The sequence below is a fragment of the Rhipicephalus microplus genome, chromosome 8 (genome assembly GCF_043290135.1).
Source record: "Rhipicephalus microplus isolate Deutch F79 chromosome 8, USDA_Rmic, whole genome shotgun sequence".
In the NCBI taxonomy this organism is placed as follows: Eukaryota; Metazoa; Arthropoda; class Arachnida; order Ixodida; family Ixodidae; genus Rhipicephalus; species Rhipicephalus microplus.
This window is the reverse complement of record NC_134707.1, coordinates 41,815,479-41,832,399: the sequence shown is the minus strand read 5'-3', so window position 1 is coordinate 41,832,399 and position 16,921 is coordinate 41,815,479. Positions and strand designations below refer to the sequence as shown.

Genomic DNA, 16,921 nt, shown 5'->3' with positions numbered 1-16,921 from the left:
TTGTTTAGTTTTTCTACTGGGGTGTTACTATTGCTTTTCTGGCAGTCGTTTATATCACAGTGCACTTTCCATATTGTACCATATATATATATATATATATATATATATATAAGGCTTATATGCACAGCAGAATAACCCCCGCTTAATCGTCATGCAGTGTCGAAGCATGGCCGAGTTTAAAAAAGACAGCGCCACTCACACAATATCTCACGCTACATAGGCAAGCTCAAAGGAAACAAAGACGACGTTGAAAAACGACCTTCCACCCCACGTTTCTTGTCTTTGAGCTCGCCTATATAGCGCGCAATATTCTGTGAGTGGCGCTGTCTTTTTTAAGCGGGGCAATGCTGCGGCACTGCATGGCGATCTAGAGGGGCCGAGACTGGCTGTGGCTAAGAGGTATGTGCCTCTTTTCTCGGCATCCCCTGTGATGATATTTGTTTTTTAGCTCCTATTGCATCTGGCAGCTCTGACGCTTGCAGTCTTCATGTTCAACGCCGTTTCTAGGTGGAAATCTACAAGAAATAAGCAAAACGGCGGCAAACTGTAATCTTGCTTGACCTTCGATCTGGGAAAAGCAATCTACGTTTTCTTGCTAACCCATACCGACGCCGTTTCAGGTTCCGCGAAACTCACGTTGATTGTTGTCGCAACTGTTTTATTCATGTGAGTCATCAAACTCTCTTGATGATGGGCTCACTGGAGAACTCGTCGTGGGTCGGTCATTCGCAGAGCTGTTTGTTGCGTGAGCATGTCACTTAGGGTGTATGGAAAACATTATACTGTGTTGGCAATCAGAAAACCACGATAATAAAGACGAGAGCACAACGATCTGCCGATCTCTTTCGGTCCTTTCGCTTTTCTGTTACAGTGCAGTGGTGCAGACAGTTTCTTTGTTTGTTTTTTCACTTATTTTGCGCATTCTTGTGCCTGCAACGACATCAGGCAACGGTTGGCGTTTTATAACCAAGCTGGTGTAAAGGCGATTCTGAAACACCAGCCCTAACATTCCGCCCAGTTTAGCGAATGGACTTTGAGATATACTCTTATATAAAAGAGCCGGCAAAGTGAGAAATATTGGTGTGTGTACCGCGGGTTGATGAATAATTCAGCGCGCAACCGCGCAATAAAAAGTGCATCTGGCTGTACGCTTTGACGCATTGAGTGACGACGCTTTTAGCAGATTGTTCTGATAGTGAAAAAAACAAAACAAAAAACAACTTCTGCGCTTTGAACAGAGCTACACGACAAGGTTGACCACATTTAGTGTATCAGTTCGCAGCAATGTCTAAAGGCACCACTGCACAAGAAGAAGTTACAGAAGGAGAAAGGGAAATGTCCTTCGATCAGTTTTTACGTATATGAACACCCCCCAGCAACTGGACGTCGTATGAATGAGTGAGCCTCTCGGTTCACTTATCGTATCTACATCCCGGCCTCTCGGATTTTCGCAAATACGGTGTTTACGAAGTTGAACGTCGTACTTTAGGGCTAAGGGACGCATGTGCTTTCACCATCGCCATCACCGCTTTGTCTTATTTGACGCAACGTGGGCTTTCATCCTTGCATCTCAGCCAACATTACCGTTGGCGACCAGATCCCAAGCACAATTACGCAGTTATCTTCAGAAATTTCCCATACCAGTCTTTCTGTTAAACGTGTTCACGTCACTGTTCAACCTGTGAGAATTGTATAGTATGGAATACATGCTTTCAGAAACGGAGTATTGCGAAAAGAACGCAGCACTTCAAAGAAAGAGACGACAACACCTGCGAAAATAAAGGTAGGATTGCACAAACATAAAGGAAAAACAAAGCACATCAAACAAAGAGGTGACGACACCTGCGCAATTGTAGTCGCTTTTTTTATGTGCTGTGTTTATTCTAACATTCATTCTAACTTCATTCTAACAAAATTTGCCAACTTCCCCTCAAATGTGTGCTACTAGAATAGATGCTGCTCACGTAAATGTGCCGAGCTGAATTTGTGCTCACGTTATTTTTCCTGCGCAGTGTTTTCAAGAGCCTACTCGGTAGGCATTCGTAGAGATGAATGTGAAATCAAACTCTACTCGAAGATAGTGTAACAATTACGCAAAATTGTTACAGGCAGAGCAACACTGTACTGGCGGAGGGTCAAATTTCAATAATAAATAGGTTTTAGCTAACATACGTAATGTTATAACTGTTGGGCATAAATAAAAAGAAGAAGCAGGAATCATAGGAAAGGTACTGTAACCAACCTGGAATAACTGCTATGTTACCTTACACCGAGGAAAATGGTAGGTGAGCTAGAATTACTTGTGCAGTAAGACTGAGACACAGATGGAGTGAGGGAGCAGACACACAGTGTGTTTCTGCTTTCGTCACTTGTCTGTAACCACATGTGCAAGTATGTTGTCTTAAAGTGTTTCAACAGCACCTTATTGTACTCCACGCACTATGCTTCTCAGGACATTATAAAATCAGTAGAGTCGTTATTAGTCGGTCCTCTAGGGGATCTAGAGTGATTTTGAATGATTTTGTGCAAATCGTAGTGAGGACAGTCGCAGAAGGATGTGTTGCCCCGCTGCGGTGGTCTAGTGGCTAAGGTACTCAGCTGCTCACCCGCAGGTCGTGGGATCGAATCCCAGCAGCGGCGGCTGCATTTTCGATAGAGGCGGACATGTTGTAGGCCCATGCGCTCAGATTTGGGTGCACGTTAAAAAACCCCAGGTGGTCGAAATGTCCGGAGCCCTCCACTACGGCGTCTCTCATATGGTGGTTTTGGGACGTTAAACTCCACATATCTATCTAGAAGGATGTGTTCAAATGTTTACTCGCTACCACATTTGAAAGAGAGAAGGTTGTCAGTCATTTCGATACGAAATAAAAAGAAAGATTCCGTAAAGACAAAGCTTGGCAAACATATACAGAAGCCAGGTTAAATTTGACGAAGATGCGGAGCAATGAAGGCTATCCAACACGCACATTTGACAACATACGCAGGCCAACAACTTTCGATTATTCTACGTCCTACCACAGTTAAAGTTACTGCAAATAGTCATAGTTACGCAGGTTATGCCACCTGCAGGCTGATAAATTACATTGTTCGTTATCTTAATTATTGTATGCTACTTCAGTTCACCGACCGCATCCTAGACCCTAAACTGTTTTCATGATCATTGTTACTATGTTACTTTTTTGCCAGCAGTGTTTGTGCAGGCTTTCCGGTTGCGTATAGCGTCACTGAGACAAACCTTCGCTAGGTAAATTGATGCGACGAGGAAAGAAAAAACAAAAACGGTCTGTCCACAAAGGTCATTTTCGCAATGGTGATTGCGGCATCTGCCATACTCGAAAGAAACTTTCGCTAGGGAAACTGTCGAGACTAGACGTTTGCAACACGATCGGGTTGATCACTTATCCGTATTCCCATAGCCCTCCTTGCAGTTTGATTTTGACACCGTATTCCACTTGTAGAAAGCGAGCTGTTCCTGCTTTGCCGGGTCAGACAGATGGCAGCGCCGTATCAAATAGCGCCTGTCAAACAGTGCACCACGAGCATATACCGATGTATACGTGAGTGTAACAGCAATGTTTCCGAAGTGCTCCATCAAGGATGCAACCCGTGCAGGTTGCGCAACATGGGCATCCTTTTCGCAAGTATTCTGCTACACAGAAGTACAGCTTGCAAACTGCACATGTGTCATCAGGTATTGGAGATGGCTTCTTGGGAAATCTTGCGGCACGTTTGATCGGTGTAACACTACAACTCTCATTGTTCGTTCAGTATTATATTTCTTTTTCCTCTCCCACCTTTCTTTACCATGCTTGCTCGTGGCCGCTATTGATTTCAGGTGCGTGGTAACTGTGTTGCTTGTTCAATCATAATGATAGATTGTATGCACAGAAAAGCTTTGGGTATCCATAGACATTCGCCAGACTACTAAAAAGAGAGCCATATGGTGTGAATATTTTACTGCACATTTCGTACCAATCTGCACCGTTCAATAATAACTATCAATCCCGGCTGCGGCGGCTGCATTTCCGATGGAGGCGGAAATGTTGTAGGCCCATGTGCTCAGATTTGGGTGCACGTTAAAGAACCCCAGGTGATCTAAATTTCCGGAGCCCTCCACTACGGCGTCTCTCATAATCATATAGTGGTTTTGGGACGTTAAACCCCACATATCAATCAATTAATAATAACTATCACGAGTCGATTGGCGCTAATCTCCCTTTCACGAATTCGCACTGATGAATCAACTTGGTAAAAATTTATTTTGCTGAGACTATCATCATGTACATGCGCAACCATGCTTACGATAATGTTTGCATAGCTTTCGCTGGTGCTGACGCAAGTGGCATGTAGGTAAGTAAAAACAAATTCATCCTTCTCAGGCTCACTCGAGAAATATATTTTGCGCTTTTTGCTCACTCTTACTCTGAATCACCACGTTCGTCTGACTTGGGCCCACTCAAGCTCAGACTCGATGCTTCAACTGAGCCTGAGTAAACCTGAGTGCGTCACCTCGTGAGTGTGTTAGCGCTAAATTTCCTACGCTTAGAGTAACTTTACTCAATGGTGTCACTAAAACCAGTGATAACATTCTGCTTTTTAGTATATTATTCGCCGATATATTTATTCTCCAATAGTAAATGGGGAGAATCGCCTATGACGTAATTCAGTTAGTGTAATCTTTGTCAGACGTGTATTAATATACAGTTCAATTTTTTATCGATAATTGAGTTCTGCCACGGAGAAAGTGTGGAATTGGACTGATCACATCTTCAGCTGTGCTTTAAAATAAGAACTGAGGTGGCCGCTCGATTCCGAGAAGCCGCCGCAGTGCACACGGTAACATTTGTACCCTGTTTATTGCTAATATGCAAGAATAGTTCCTGCAAGACGCTTTAAAGCAGATTGGTGAGTATTCTGCAGGTTTGCTAAAGTAGCCGAAAGCAACGCCTTCAAACAATAATTTCCTTTACTTCAGAGTATTCGGTACTTCCCTGTCACCACCACTGACTGCCCGAAGCAAATGTGTTAACTTTGATGATAACTTGTCAATACGTAACAATTCGAAGAGGACGACTTCTTTAAATCGTTTTCTTAACAAACGTTTTAAAGATTCTGCCCAACAAAATGGACCAGCGCGAGAACCCAGCGCTTCACGATAAAATCAGGATGAGCTAATGCAGCAGCCATTATAAAAAAAAAGAGAGAAGCCTAACCGGTTCGAAGGAACAATTCTTTCATCTTATTTCGCAGTACGTTGTACGAGGCACGCAAATCAGTGACAACAACTTCGTTTTCGGCAACGAGGTAACGAAGACTGCATTCATACAGCATTCACTAAAGTCCCATACGCGTTCTCTTCCGACAGTTTTCACGTTTATATGGTGAGCCTAAATTTGCATTTGTTTGTTTCTCATTAACCTATTATTTATTGACTTACAGGCATATAATTTCAAGTTGATGAGCCACAATGGTGCATCTAATGGGCCAAGGCTGACAAAGAAATCAACAAAGCGAGCATAGTAATCTTGACGCCATCAGTTTGCATGGGGGAGTGCGTCGATATTTGAACTTTGCTATGAAGAAACAGGAAAAACAAAAATGTGGTCTGAAACTTGGCAGAGCTTGCTTTTTTTATATATATCGATCTCACGATATAGCCTTATCTGCTTAAGTGACAAGATGGACGACATATCGTCTTACTTTCGGAACGCTGCCACTGCTTGGCTGGAAAGTCATGTGTGTTTTTTCGAGCCAAGCATCTCCAAATGCGAATTTCTATCAACTAATGAAAATTTGCTCCTCATGCGTGCTTTTTTTTAAGTTTCTTCGCAAATAGCACAGAATTTTAGACATTGCAACCTTGCTTCAAAGAGTGGTATTCATATATTGTTGAAAGCTTTGCACTTGCAGTAATAATAATAATAATAATAATAATAATAATAATAGTAATAACAATAATACTCATAATAATATTATGTGGTGTTTTACGTCTTAAAGCCACTATGTGATTATGCCAGACGTCATGCTGAAGGGCTTCTGAAATTTTGGCCATTTAGGGGTTTCTAACATGCACCTAAATCCAAGTACACTGGCCCAAACATTTGCGCCTCCATCGAAAGCGCGGCTGCCGCAACATGATTCGATCCCGCGGCCTGCGGATAGGCAGTCGTGTACCGTAACTATACTACAACCCATTCGCGGGTGGTGGTAAAGAACAAGCACCGATGAATTATTCGAACAAATCAACTTATCGGCCCCGCTATGGGAGCCCTGTTCAGAAAGTATAATTGGATTTGTTGTAAACAAGGTGACTGCTGCGGGACCAACACGTCACTTCACTTAACGGTTTATTGGCACAGGTACTTTCCTGCCAGGATTTATTTTTCCTACCACACGAGTTTCTGTGGAGCATCGGATTACAAATACTCCTACGCGAAGTATACTCAGGTATGACACAGTACTGTGGATGGTGATGATTGCGCGTAGTGAGCTTCGCATGTCGACGGTGACGGCCCTGTGCGTTCGAGGTAAACTTAAAAGGCGCTACTTTCTCACGTTTGCAAAGAAGGCAAAGTGACAACGCTAAAACTAACGCAGGCACAAATATCTCGTCGTTCTGTGCTGCGTTCTGCCTCAAAGTGCTGCGTGTCGAAAAGAAAGGGGTGATTCTTGCCTCTTGAGCATAAAATATAACTGAATATACGAACAGCGCAATCTAAAGGTAGTTACAGTGGAACTACAGAATTGATTGATTGATTTGTGGGGTTTAACGTCCCAAAACGACCATATGATTATGAGAGACGCCGTAGTGGAGGGATCCGGAAGTTGTAACTACAGAAGCACACAAATGAGGACACACTGTAGTCACACTGTAGCTACGTTTAAGTGGCGCTGTTTGTATATTCAGTTATGTCCTACCAACTTGCCCAAGTTTCCACGCTTCAGAAAATATAAACATAGTTGTAAGAAAACACAAATAACGGTGGAATATTTGTGAGTTTATTTTGTGAGGCTTTATTGCCGAGGATGCTTGTTCACTAGTATAGATACACCTGTCAGATAGCGCAAAATGTTCGAGGGGGTATGGCTTTCAATGTAACTCACCTACCTTTCGTAATAACTCCATCCGCCGTAGTACCTAGTTTATCTGAAGGACAGAACTACAAGCTCGAGTCCGCGGCAGCAGCATTCCGAGGGCGGAAAACTCAAGAACATCGTCTACTAGGTAGAGTAATACCTTAATTTGTCGCGTGTGACCTTGAAGCTGTTCCGGAACCCCAACTATACTATACTGGGCATGGTAATCCCATCGTGGTTTCGCAAGTAATGCCCCAGAAGGTATTTTATTAGAAAGTATACCACATGAACTCTGTAAATTCACTTTCTACTGGAAACACAGCCGAGCTCATATAGGAGCATATTACCACGTTCCTTTCTCAAGTTTTGTTATCGCCCTGCTACACTGTCCGAAATTCTCAGCGCAAACCGTGCCTGCTGTGTTCAAGAAACTTCGGGACTGTATAGTAGATCATTTTGTTAAGATTACGCCCACTTCGGAAATATTGCAGATTATTCTGAAACATAAATGGTCTATAGCGATAACGCCCGAATATTTGATGGCACGTGTATAAATGCCGACGCGCTTCGCCTCTCGTCAGTTGATCGACTGCCAGAGCTCTGCTTGCCGCTATCAGTGCCAGCGTCTTCCTGTCATCTGATTTTTTTTTCTCTTTCGCTGCGACAAGTTTGGCTGAATGAACAGTTTAACCTGAACACCCAGTCTACTACCTTCGTCCCGTCACGACCGCATGGCACTATTGATGGGTGGCACGATTCCTAAGGCACCAACTTTTTCACAGGAATCGTATTGAAAAATAATCCAAATATGGTACATATACTCGTAGTCCTCGCACTTGTTCATTCAGTGTTTTGTTTTTCTGATTTGTTTTCTTTTGTTTTCAGCAAATGAACATATGTCTCAGCATATAAGTTATTCGTTGACGACTGGCTATTTAGTCTGCCTTCTTTTTTGCACATTGTTTCCAGAACTACCGCATAAACTATTTCTGCATTACTGCGCCCAGTGCATGGCGAAAGCCCACTCCCAAAATGTTTCGTCCAACTCTGACCTTTACCGCCTGCAGTAACGTAATGATCGCAAACTCTTTAATATCACCTGGCCACCTAACTGTCTGCCGCTGAACTCCGCAGACTCAGGTCTAACGACTTCCACAAGGCACTTTCTTCGGGCGTCGTATGGGTACGTTATTTCCGCTTGATTTGGGACTCGCAATTCCTGTTATAAAAAAGAAAAAAATAGTTCTTCACTGGCCCGCTTTACCAAAAGTTTATCTCGAAGACAATTGCGCACTGACTTGTCATGACTTGCAAGAAGAGGTTGTTTCCAATGTTTAAACTTGTACCGTATGCGTTATAGAGCGCAGCATTACAAGTGTTACGACAATGCGGTGGTCCCAGCGCCATCAACTTCGGCTCTTGCTCTTTTGTTTTTTCTTATTTTTTGACACCTCGGGTTTGCAAGCCATAGCACCAGCCCTAAAAAAATAGCTGCAAGACAGCACGCGTTGCATCACACCCAGAGTGACAGGTAATATCAGATGTCATGGTAATTAAACGTTCGTCGTATTAGAAGATATTGAAATATTAGAATGCACATCAGCCGTTACATGTTTCACGTAAACATGGCTGAACGAGCGTCGTATATTGTGAAGAACAAAATAATTTATTGCAGCATACAAAATTTATAAACTGTTTTATTGCTCCGAGCTTGTCGTGCATATCACCCCCTTAAAATGAAATTCTCTTTGAAGTTAATCGTATTCTCTTCAGAGAGTCAAGGCGCACGAAAGAGAGTCACCATGTTCCAGACTCTCTCTCAAGCACTTCAGTTCAATCGTTAAAAGTTATCACCAGCCAATAAGCCATTTTGGTAATAAGTGTATTACCCATCCTCGAGCAGATGGTTGTCATTGTCAATTAATTGAAAAATTTCACTTCGTATTTTCGTTTTATCTATCGTCTCAATTTCCCGTTTATTTCGATAAGCAGGGCTTTTTTTGTTAAAACGAAACACTTGGAATTAGATTTAGCAAAACAAAAAATGATCGAAAGGTAGTTTACATCAGTTAAAAGTTCAATTATATAAAAATTTCAGTCAATACCCGTGGTGCATTCTCAGGCGATGGCTGCCGTTGGCGGATAAGAAATCAAGCTCGAAAGATGGTTGTTTATGCGTGGAATAAAACGTTTGTTTTTTGTGCCTAATGTTTCACTGTATTGACGACTTCGTCGATAGAACGCTTCACAATAGAGATTAAAACATAAAAATTAGTCTGCACTCATATTTTTGTGCATAGATAAACCAAGGACCGTGCTTATCAACTCTGAAATGAGACAGCGTGTCAAGAAAACACTTCGCCTTGCACAGGAGGCGAAAGAAATGACACGAGAGCACACATCTAAAAAGATTTATGAACCCAATGGCAAACATACAGCTTTTTGGTTCATTCTTGATCGTCACGTTCCCAACCATATTTCTTACACGACAGTGAGAGAAAATACACGTGTTGAAAGAATGAAAGCTGCAGTACTGCATTTAAACAAAATTATTACAAGCTTCGTCAACTAAGTGTGCAGTTAATTATTTCACTTCCACTTATTGTTTAGGGCATGTTTTCGTTGGTAGTATAAATATATATTTCTTTATAGAATGTCCATATAAATACAAAACAGTTGTGTGCTTAAAAAGTGATTGTGAATGTCTTGTATCATTTTAGTATTCCTTGTTTGTAACTATTGTATCTTGTTTTTGAATGATATACTTTTTTATTTTGTTTTTTCACAGTTAGTATTTTGTGAACTTACAGAGGGTCACGGCATAATCAATTGACCTTGGGAATCATTCTGTATACCCTTAATTATATTACCACAGTGTGTGCAGTAAAGTTTCTTTTGATTATTTTATTAATTTATGTATTTATCTCATCTTTACGTTGAATGATCCTATAGAATCTAAATGGGGCAAATCAGTTGACTCCACAGCTGTGGTCGGACATCTCTTACACAAGCGACCCCACAGTGGGCAGTGCAGTGTGACCCACTGAGAGGCTGTTACTCGTCTAGGCAGTCACATGCCACCAAAGGCACCCCACTTTACTCGGGATAGCTTAGCACACTAACGTCAACGATGCAAAGATACCTTCCGCCACGCACTCGGTTACAACATGTATGGTAAGCGTAAGAGTAGCACCTCCTCTAGACATTACATGTACGATTTACGTTTAAAACGCGCCATTCGCCCACCTTAACACGCCGGGACTTGCCTATGCTATGTAGGACATCCAACCCTTGTTAACATTATGTCAGAATACGAACTCGGACCATTTCATGTAAGCCTTCCAGACCAAAAAAAAAGAAATTCAGAATGAAGCAAAGGGAGACGGGTTCACCAGCGACGACATTAAAGGCAAAGCGAGGCTCCTGGCACGGCCTGGCTTCTGAAGCCAGTGAACGCATGGGCTTGAGACCACATCCGCCCGTTTTCCCAAACCTTCTCTTTTGAATCGGCGATTTGCAATTCATATCAGTTCCAACGCGGGCACATGGGCTCGCAGAGCAGAACACGCATGCGGCAACAAAGTTGAAACTCGTAACATGTTACCATCCGTCGAACGATGACGATGTGCTAAAAAAAGACTGAGCTTTTCGGATGAGAGCACAATTTGTGAGGTATTCCTTCATAGCCGTTTTGACACTTTCCACAAAGTGCAACCACACAATGACCTCAAAAAATGTTCTGAAACATTGTGTGTCATTTGCACACGGCCTTATGCGAGGCTATTCAACATCCCGGTGGTTCTTTTCGTTTTGGTTTATTCAATCTGCAGATACTACAGGCCAAGGATCTTCCGTCTAAGGACTTCCTTGGTTCATCTGATCCTTACATCAAGTTGTACCTCCTTCCAGAACGCCGCAAGAAGTTTCAGACCCGGGTGAATCGACACTTTCTTGTTTGTGGTGTTAAATTTGATTAATGCAACATTCGTTTATTACATTCCTAATCACATGATGTTTCTTGTCGAATAATTAAACTTTGACACATCGCTCATGCGTATATCTATCCAGGAACCATGCACGCCTGGGCACGCTAGCAACACCAGTATCTAATCTTGTCAGTTTATCATCACCGTATGTGTGCTCATAAAAATGAGTTTTGTATTCGAGTATAGCTGTTTATTTATACAGTTTTCTTTATGACACACATTCTTCGCAGTATAACATTTTCAGCGCCAATTTGATTTTTTGTGCCTCATTTGCATACGATTGTATAGAGATAGAGCATGCAGCTGTTACACCTGATATTTCATGTTCTGTGTGATACATTCTTAGTAAGTCATCATTATTTGTCTGGTGAGCACTTTCTGAAATTTTTGTTATTTATATTGGGCTGTAGAGATTAGTAATACAACGCTTTCTTCATTCTTCGGCATTGATCACTGGAGCAACTCCTCAAGAGGATGCTGCAGATAATGCTTAACGCAACCACGTTTCGAAACGCACACACCAAACTCCAACATGATCCGTTTGGCCCTCCCCCAGGTTCATCGCAAGAACCTCAACCCGGTGTTCAACGAGTCATTCGTGTTCGCCCTGACGCTGGAGGAACTCCGCCATAGGACGCTGCAGTTCTCGCTCTACGACTTCGACCGTTTCTCGAGAAACGACCTCATAGGTCACGTCATCGTCAAGCCCCTACACGAGCTGTGCAATCCCACTCACGAGATGGAGTACACCATGGACATAGTGGGCGTGCCCCAGGTAAGCATGTGCATGCTCATTTCTGAATGTGTCCTTCGATAGGAACTGCGCAGTTGGTAGCGCGGTCGTAGTGCTGGTAGCGCAGTAGTGGTAGCGCTGCTGGTAGCGCAGTAGTGCAGTACTTATGACTGTAAGTCATTGTGAACACTGTAAGTGGAGCGCTCCAGAACGACGTTCGGAAGCTGATGTTCTTGAAATGCAACCCCGATAGGCCAGCTTCATCTCTCCGTGGCCAATGAAAGTGAATGTTTCGGGGAAGGCTTAAGTAAAGCAATAGTCGATTACAAGTTAAGAGTAAATGTTATCTGCCGTATTTTTACCCGAAAATGAATCAATCATGAACAGACTAATGCACGTCTTTGCTTTTTACTTGCCGCAAAAGTGCATCAAATCCGTTGATTGATTGATTGATTTGTGGGGTTTAACGTCCCAAAACCACTATTTAATTATGAGAGACGCCATAGTGGAGGGCTCCGGAAATTTTGACCACCTGGGGTTCTTTAACGTGCACCCAAATCTGAGTACACGGGCCTACAACATTTCCGCCTCCATCGGAAAGGCAGCCGCCACAGCCGGGATTTGATCCCGCGACATGCGGGTCAGCAGCCGAGTACCTTTGCCACTAGACTACCGTGGCGGGGCAGCATCAAATCCGTAAGGAGTTCACCAGAAACCCAAGATTAGCACAGACACTGTAGAAATCATTTGGTAATAGTCAATCACGGAAATGTCCCTGTAAAGAAAGAAAATAACTCTCAAACTTGATAGTATTCGCGAAGACCATGTTAGTAGAACCTCTTTGTTTTGTTATGCTCGCATAAAAGTCTATAATAGAAGTTACACTATTTCTCTTATGCGTGAAATTAAGTCAACATTTGCAAAACACCTTTGTACTGTTCAAAACACTTCGTACAAATTACTCTCTTTTGGCGTTGTTTAAAATACTTGCGAAAATAAGGCATCTTAATCTCGTACATCAATTTACGTATTTTTAGACCAGGTAAAGCAAAATATTTTGAAATTTATTCGCTGCCTGGATTTCATTGTAGTAAAAAAATAATGCAGAACAAGTTGAGAGTGTGATGTAATAATTTGGGTCACTGGAATCAACTTCGGTAATAAAGGCAACGTGCTCTTGTCCAATCAAGGTACCTGATAAAAAATTTTATTGTAACTGTCTTATCGCGCTAATAATTAGATTACTTTTGAACCTTTATATAAAGTCAACAGACGCTTGAACTCGTGGCCCATTCTATACCAGTACTTATAGTGATGGGTTTCTGTTGAGCGCATAATAAATTAAATGAATTTACCACCATAATGAGGAGTGCCATATTGCTCTTTTACGAATTATGATTGTAAAAAATTATTCATGTGGTAGTTTGGTGATAGTCCCCTGCAGCAAATACATCTTACAGATACCCGTCCCTCCCACACACAAAAAAAAAAAAACGTAAACAGAAATCGACCAGAACTTCAAGGTTTCTAGTGTTTAGACAAAGGCCCCGCCGCGGTGGTCTAGTGGCTAAGGTACTCGGCTGCTGACCCGTAGGTCGCGGGTTCGATTCCCGGCTGCGGCGGCTGCATTTCCGATGGAGGCGGAAATGTTGTAGGCCCGTGTGCTCAGATTTGGGCGCACGTTAAAGAACCCCAGGTGGTCGAAATTTCCGGAGCCCTCCACTACGGCGTCTCTCATAATCATATGGTGGTTTTGGGACGTTAAACCCCACAAATCAATCAATCAATCAGTGTTTAGACAAAGTGAACCACTTTTGGGAACTCTCGAGTGGCAAAGCTCTGCTAAATGCACAGTGATCTTGATTATGTGAGATATGCTTGCACACAATGCGCAGGTAAGGTCAAAGTTTTGACAATTGGTATTTTGTCAATTACCTGAGAGACAGTTACTGCGTAAAAATAAGCAACATCACTACTCGAAAGAGTCACTGCAGTGACGTACCGTGCTCAAGCGTTTGCTACATCTTGAAGCCCTCACTTTTGCCTGCACTGCTACCCTGTTACGTAGGTTAATCCTTACGTAACATCTAAAGGCTGCCACATACGTCTAACGCATACATCTCTATCGCCTAGTCAGATGTGTTCGTCGATATTGAGTGAGTGAAGAGCGAACGAATTATTTCTTAACCAAGATGCAATATTTCTCTATTCAATCACGTGTGTTACGATGGGCCCCAGTCCAAGGAAAAATGGTTTACTTTCACCAAACTTAGCGCATCGGCAGTTGTAGTGGTACATACATGCCCTGTTGAAAGTTTTACGTTCCAGATATCTCAGCAGCACACTTCTTAAAAAAATTGTAACAAGCTTCTAAAAGTAGCAAGGAAAGAACTTTTTGAATAATTTTGCACGACTTTGGTGTTCACGCCTAGCAGTGAAGGAGAACAAGTTCTAACGATTTTTCTCTTATCCGTACACTACCGCGGAATTGCAGAGTTAGAGACTGTCACAGTCGTCCTACGTGTGGGCAACACTTGTAACCCGTGAATATTTTGTCACCCTTTTATTTTCAAGACCAGAAACATTCAAAGCAAAAATAAAGCTCTTGCTCAAGTAGATGGCGCTGTCAACCACGGGATTCTTCATAATACCAATCAAGAACTTTTTTCTATTTCGATTCTTTCTTCTCTTGTTCCCCCTACATTGCGTTTTTATTTCGTTTCTGATATTTCGCAAGCCACATTACCTCAGGTAATAGCAAAGCCGAAAAAACTGCTGAATGAGAGGGATGAGCGTGGGCACACATTAGCGAAGCGAGGGCTTTCGTTCTGACCTTTTGGTAATTAACGCTAATTATTTATGTCAGACACACCTGGCACCTGCTTTACGGTGTCTCCGAGTTATTGCGTCATGGTTAAATCAAGAGGAACCCACATAAAATAAATACGTAAAGAAAACGAACTACCTAGCTGTTTCTTTTGTTTTGTTTTGTTTTTTTTTTCCTGTCACGGACTGTGTCACACGGCTGGCGAAGATGTCGCATAGATTACGAGCGCAAGGTGACCTTGACTATGCTTTGCGGACCCGGTGTCTCGCGCTGCTTCTTTAGACAGCTGGCGTGCCATTTCTGCGTTTCGCTTGCTTAACGCGTCACTCATAATTTTCTTTCGTGACACCGTAAAAAAAAAACGACGAAGAACTCTTCCTATAGATAATAAGGGCTGCAACTACGGCGAGATCATGTTCGTGTGTGAGAAACTGCCGCTTCTTCTGGAACGAGATGACGTCGGTAATTGAAATGACAGGCCGACAGCGACCGACACGCCGGCATACCGAAATACCACATAACGAGAGGCAGACAGACCGACAGCACGTGGGATTTTTTTGACTGGGTATTGATTCACACTGCAACTTGTGTATGTCTCATTCCGCGGTTTGACTTAGGTAGCAGCCCTCACAATCTTGGTGATGGAGTTAGCGGGTTCTTTATTTTTGTTTAGGTGTGATTGCACACTTTGCAAGATACGACCTTTATTCTGTCAATGATTACGCTCTATGAACAACCTTAAGCAAGCCAAACGTGTGTTCCTTGAGTTTCTTACTACATATTTTCTCGCTAACTACTTATGTATGCACACTTGCGTTAGATGTACCTAGTGTACACGCATACATACAAGCATGCACGCGCGCACGCAGAGAGGCATATACAAACACGCACTGGCCCACAAACACACACACACACAGACTGAGAGACACAAACTAGAGGAGGCATCTGTGGTTTATAACAGAAAACTGCAATATCAATCGAGAAAACTCTATAGATCAGCGTTCCGGAAATTTACACCCCCTAGGGTTCTTTAACGTGCACTTAGATCTAAGTGAACCAGCTTCAACCATTTTCGCCACCATTGAAAATGGGGCCGCCATGAACGGAATTTAATCCCGCGACTTTTGATGTCAGCAGTGGAGAACCATAACCGCTAGGCCACCGTGTAGTGTCATGTTACAATGTACGAAGACACAACAAGAATTTATATGTATATTTGTTAAACTAAAATTCACTTATGCGTATAAATTCTATCAGTATTACCAACAGAGCTCAAGCGAGTGCTTCAGTTTGTTCATACATTAAGTCACTGCATTTTCGTTTCTTCTGCGTTATCCTCAACAGGAAAAAATGGACAAGCTGGGAGAGGTCATGCTTTCACTTTGCTATCTCCCGACTGCCGGACGACTGACAGTCACTGTCATCAAGGCGAGAAACCTGAAGTCCATGGACATCAGCGGGTCCTCAGGTATGTCACCTTGCGCAGAAGTAAATTGGACAACAATATCCCACGTACCTTGTTGCATGGTAGGTATAGGTATTGTTTAACGGTTCGTGAATCTTGCGGACCCTACCTATCGAAACTATTGGATGTCACACCGTTATATTCGTCTCACAAGATGTCAAGCTGTACAAATTTTAAAGGGGCTCACGCTAAAATGAGAGCGAATATTGCATGCAACCTTTGACTCAGGATGGAAAAAAGACGATGTGGAAAACATAGTCCTCTTAATAAAAAATCAGTTTAGAGGCTTCATCATCATAAACAGGCTTACTACACTCACTGCAAGACAAAGATTTTTCCCATGTTCCCCCAGCGAAGTAGTTTCGGTGGTTGCTGCTTCCACTTCATACCCGCAAACTTCCTTATCTCATCTCCCCACCTAACTTTCTGTCTTTCCTTCATCTGTTTATTATTTTCGAATCTAGTCTGTGATGCTTAATGACCAGCGGTTATCTTGCCTTCACGCTACGTACCCTGCCCATGACCATTTATTCTCCTGATTTCGACTATGATGTACTTAATACCCGTTTGTTTCCTCATATACTCTGCTCTCTTCTTGTCCCTCGGGGTTACACCTATCATTTTGTTTTTCATTGCTGGCTGCGTCGTCCTCAAATTACGTGGAACCCTCTTTGTAATCCTCTAGGTTTCTGCTTCATATGTAAGTACCGACAAGGTGCATCTGTTCTATACCTCCCTTTTGAGGGATAGTGGCAGTCTACTATTCAGTATGCCTGCCAAGTACGCTCCAACCAATTCTCATTCGTCTAGTTACTCCAATCTCGTCATTC

The 16,921-nt window shown here is 42.6% G+C and overlaps 1 protein-coding gene across 1 annotated transcript in view; it reads left to right on the top strand.

The window, feature by feature from the left end:
- Positions 1-16,921, top strand: part of LOC119165364 (synaptotagmin-10-like) — a 108,544-nt gene that overhangs the window by 81,028 nt on the left and 10,595 nt on the right. The window contains exons 5-7 of the mRNA XM_037417542.2: positions 10,911-11,015; positions 11,623-11,841; positions 15,971-16,094. Of these exons, the coding sequence (XP_037273439.2) occupies positions 10,911-11,015; positions 11,623-11,841; positions 15,971-16,094 (448 nt within the window). The remainder of the gene's footprint in view (positions 1-10,910; positions 11,016-11,622; positions 11,842-15,970; positions 16,095-16,921) is intronic.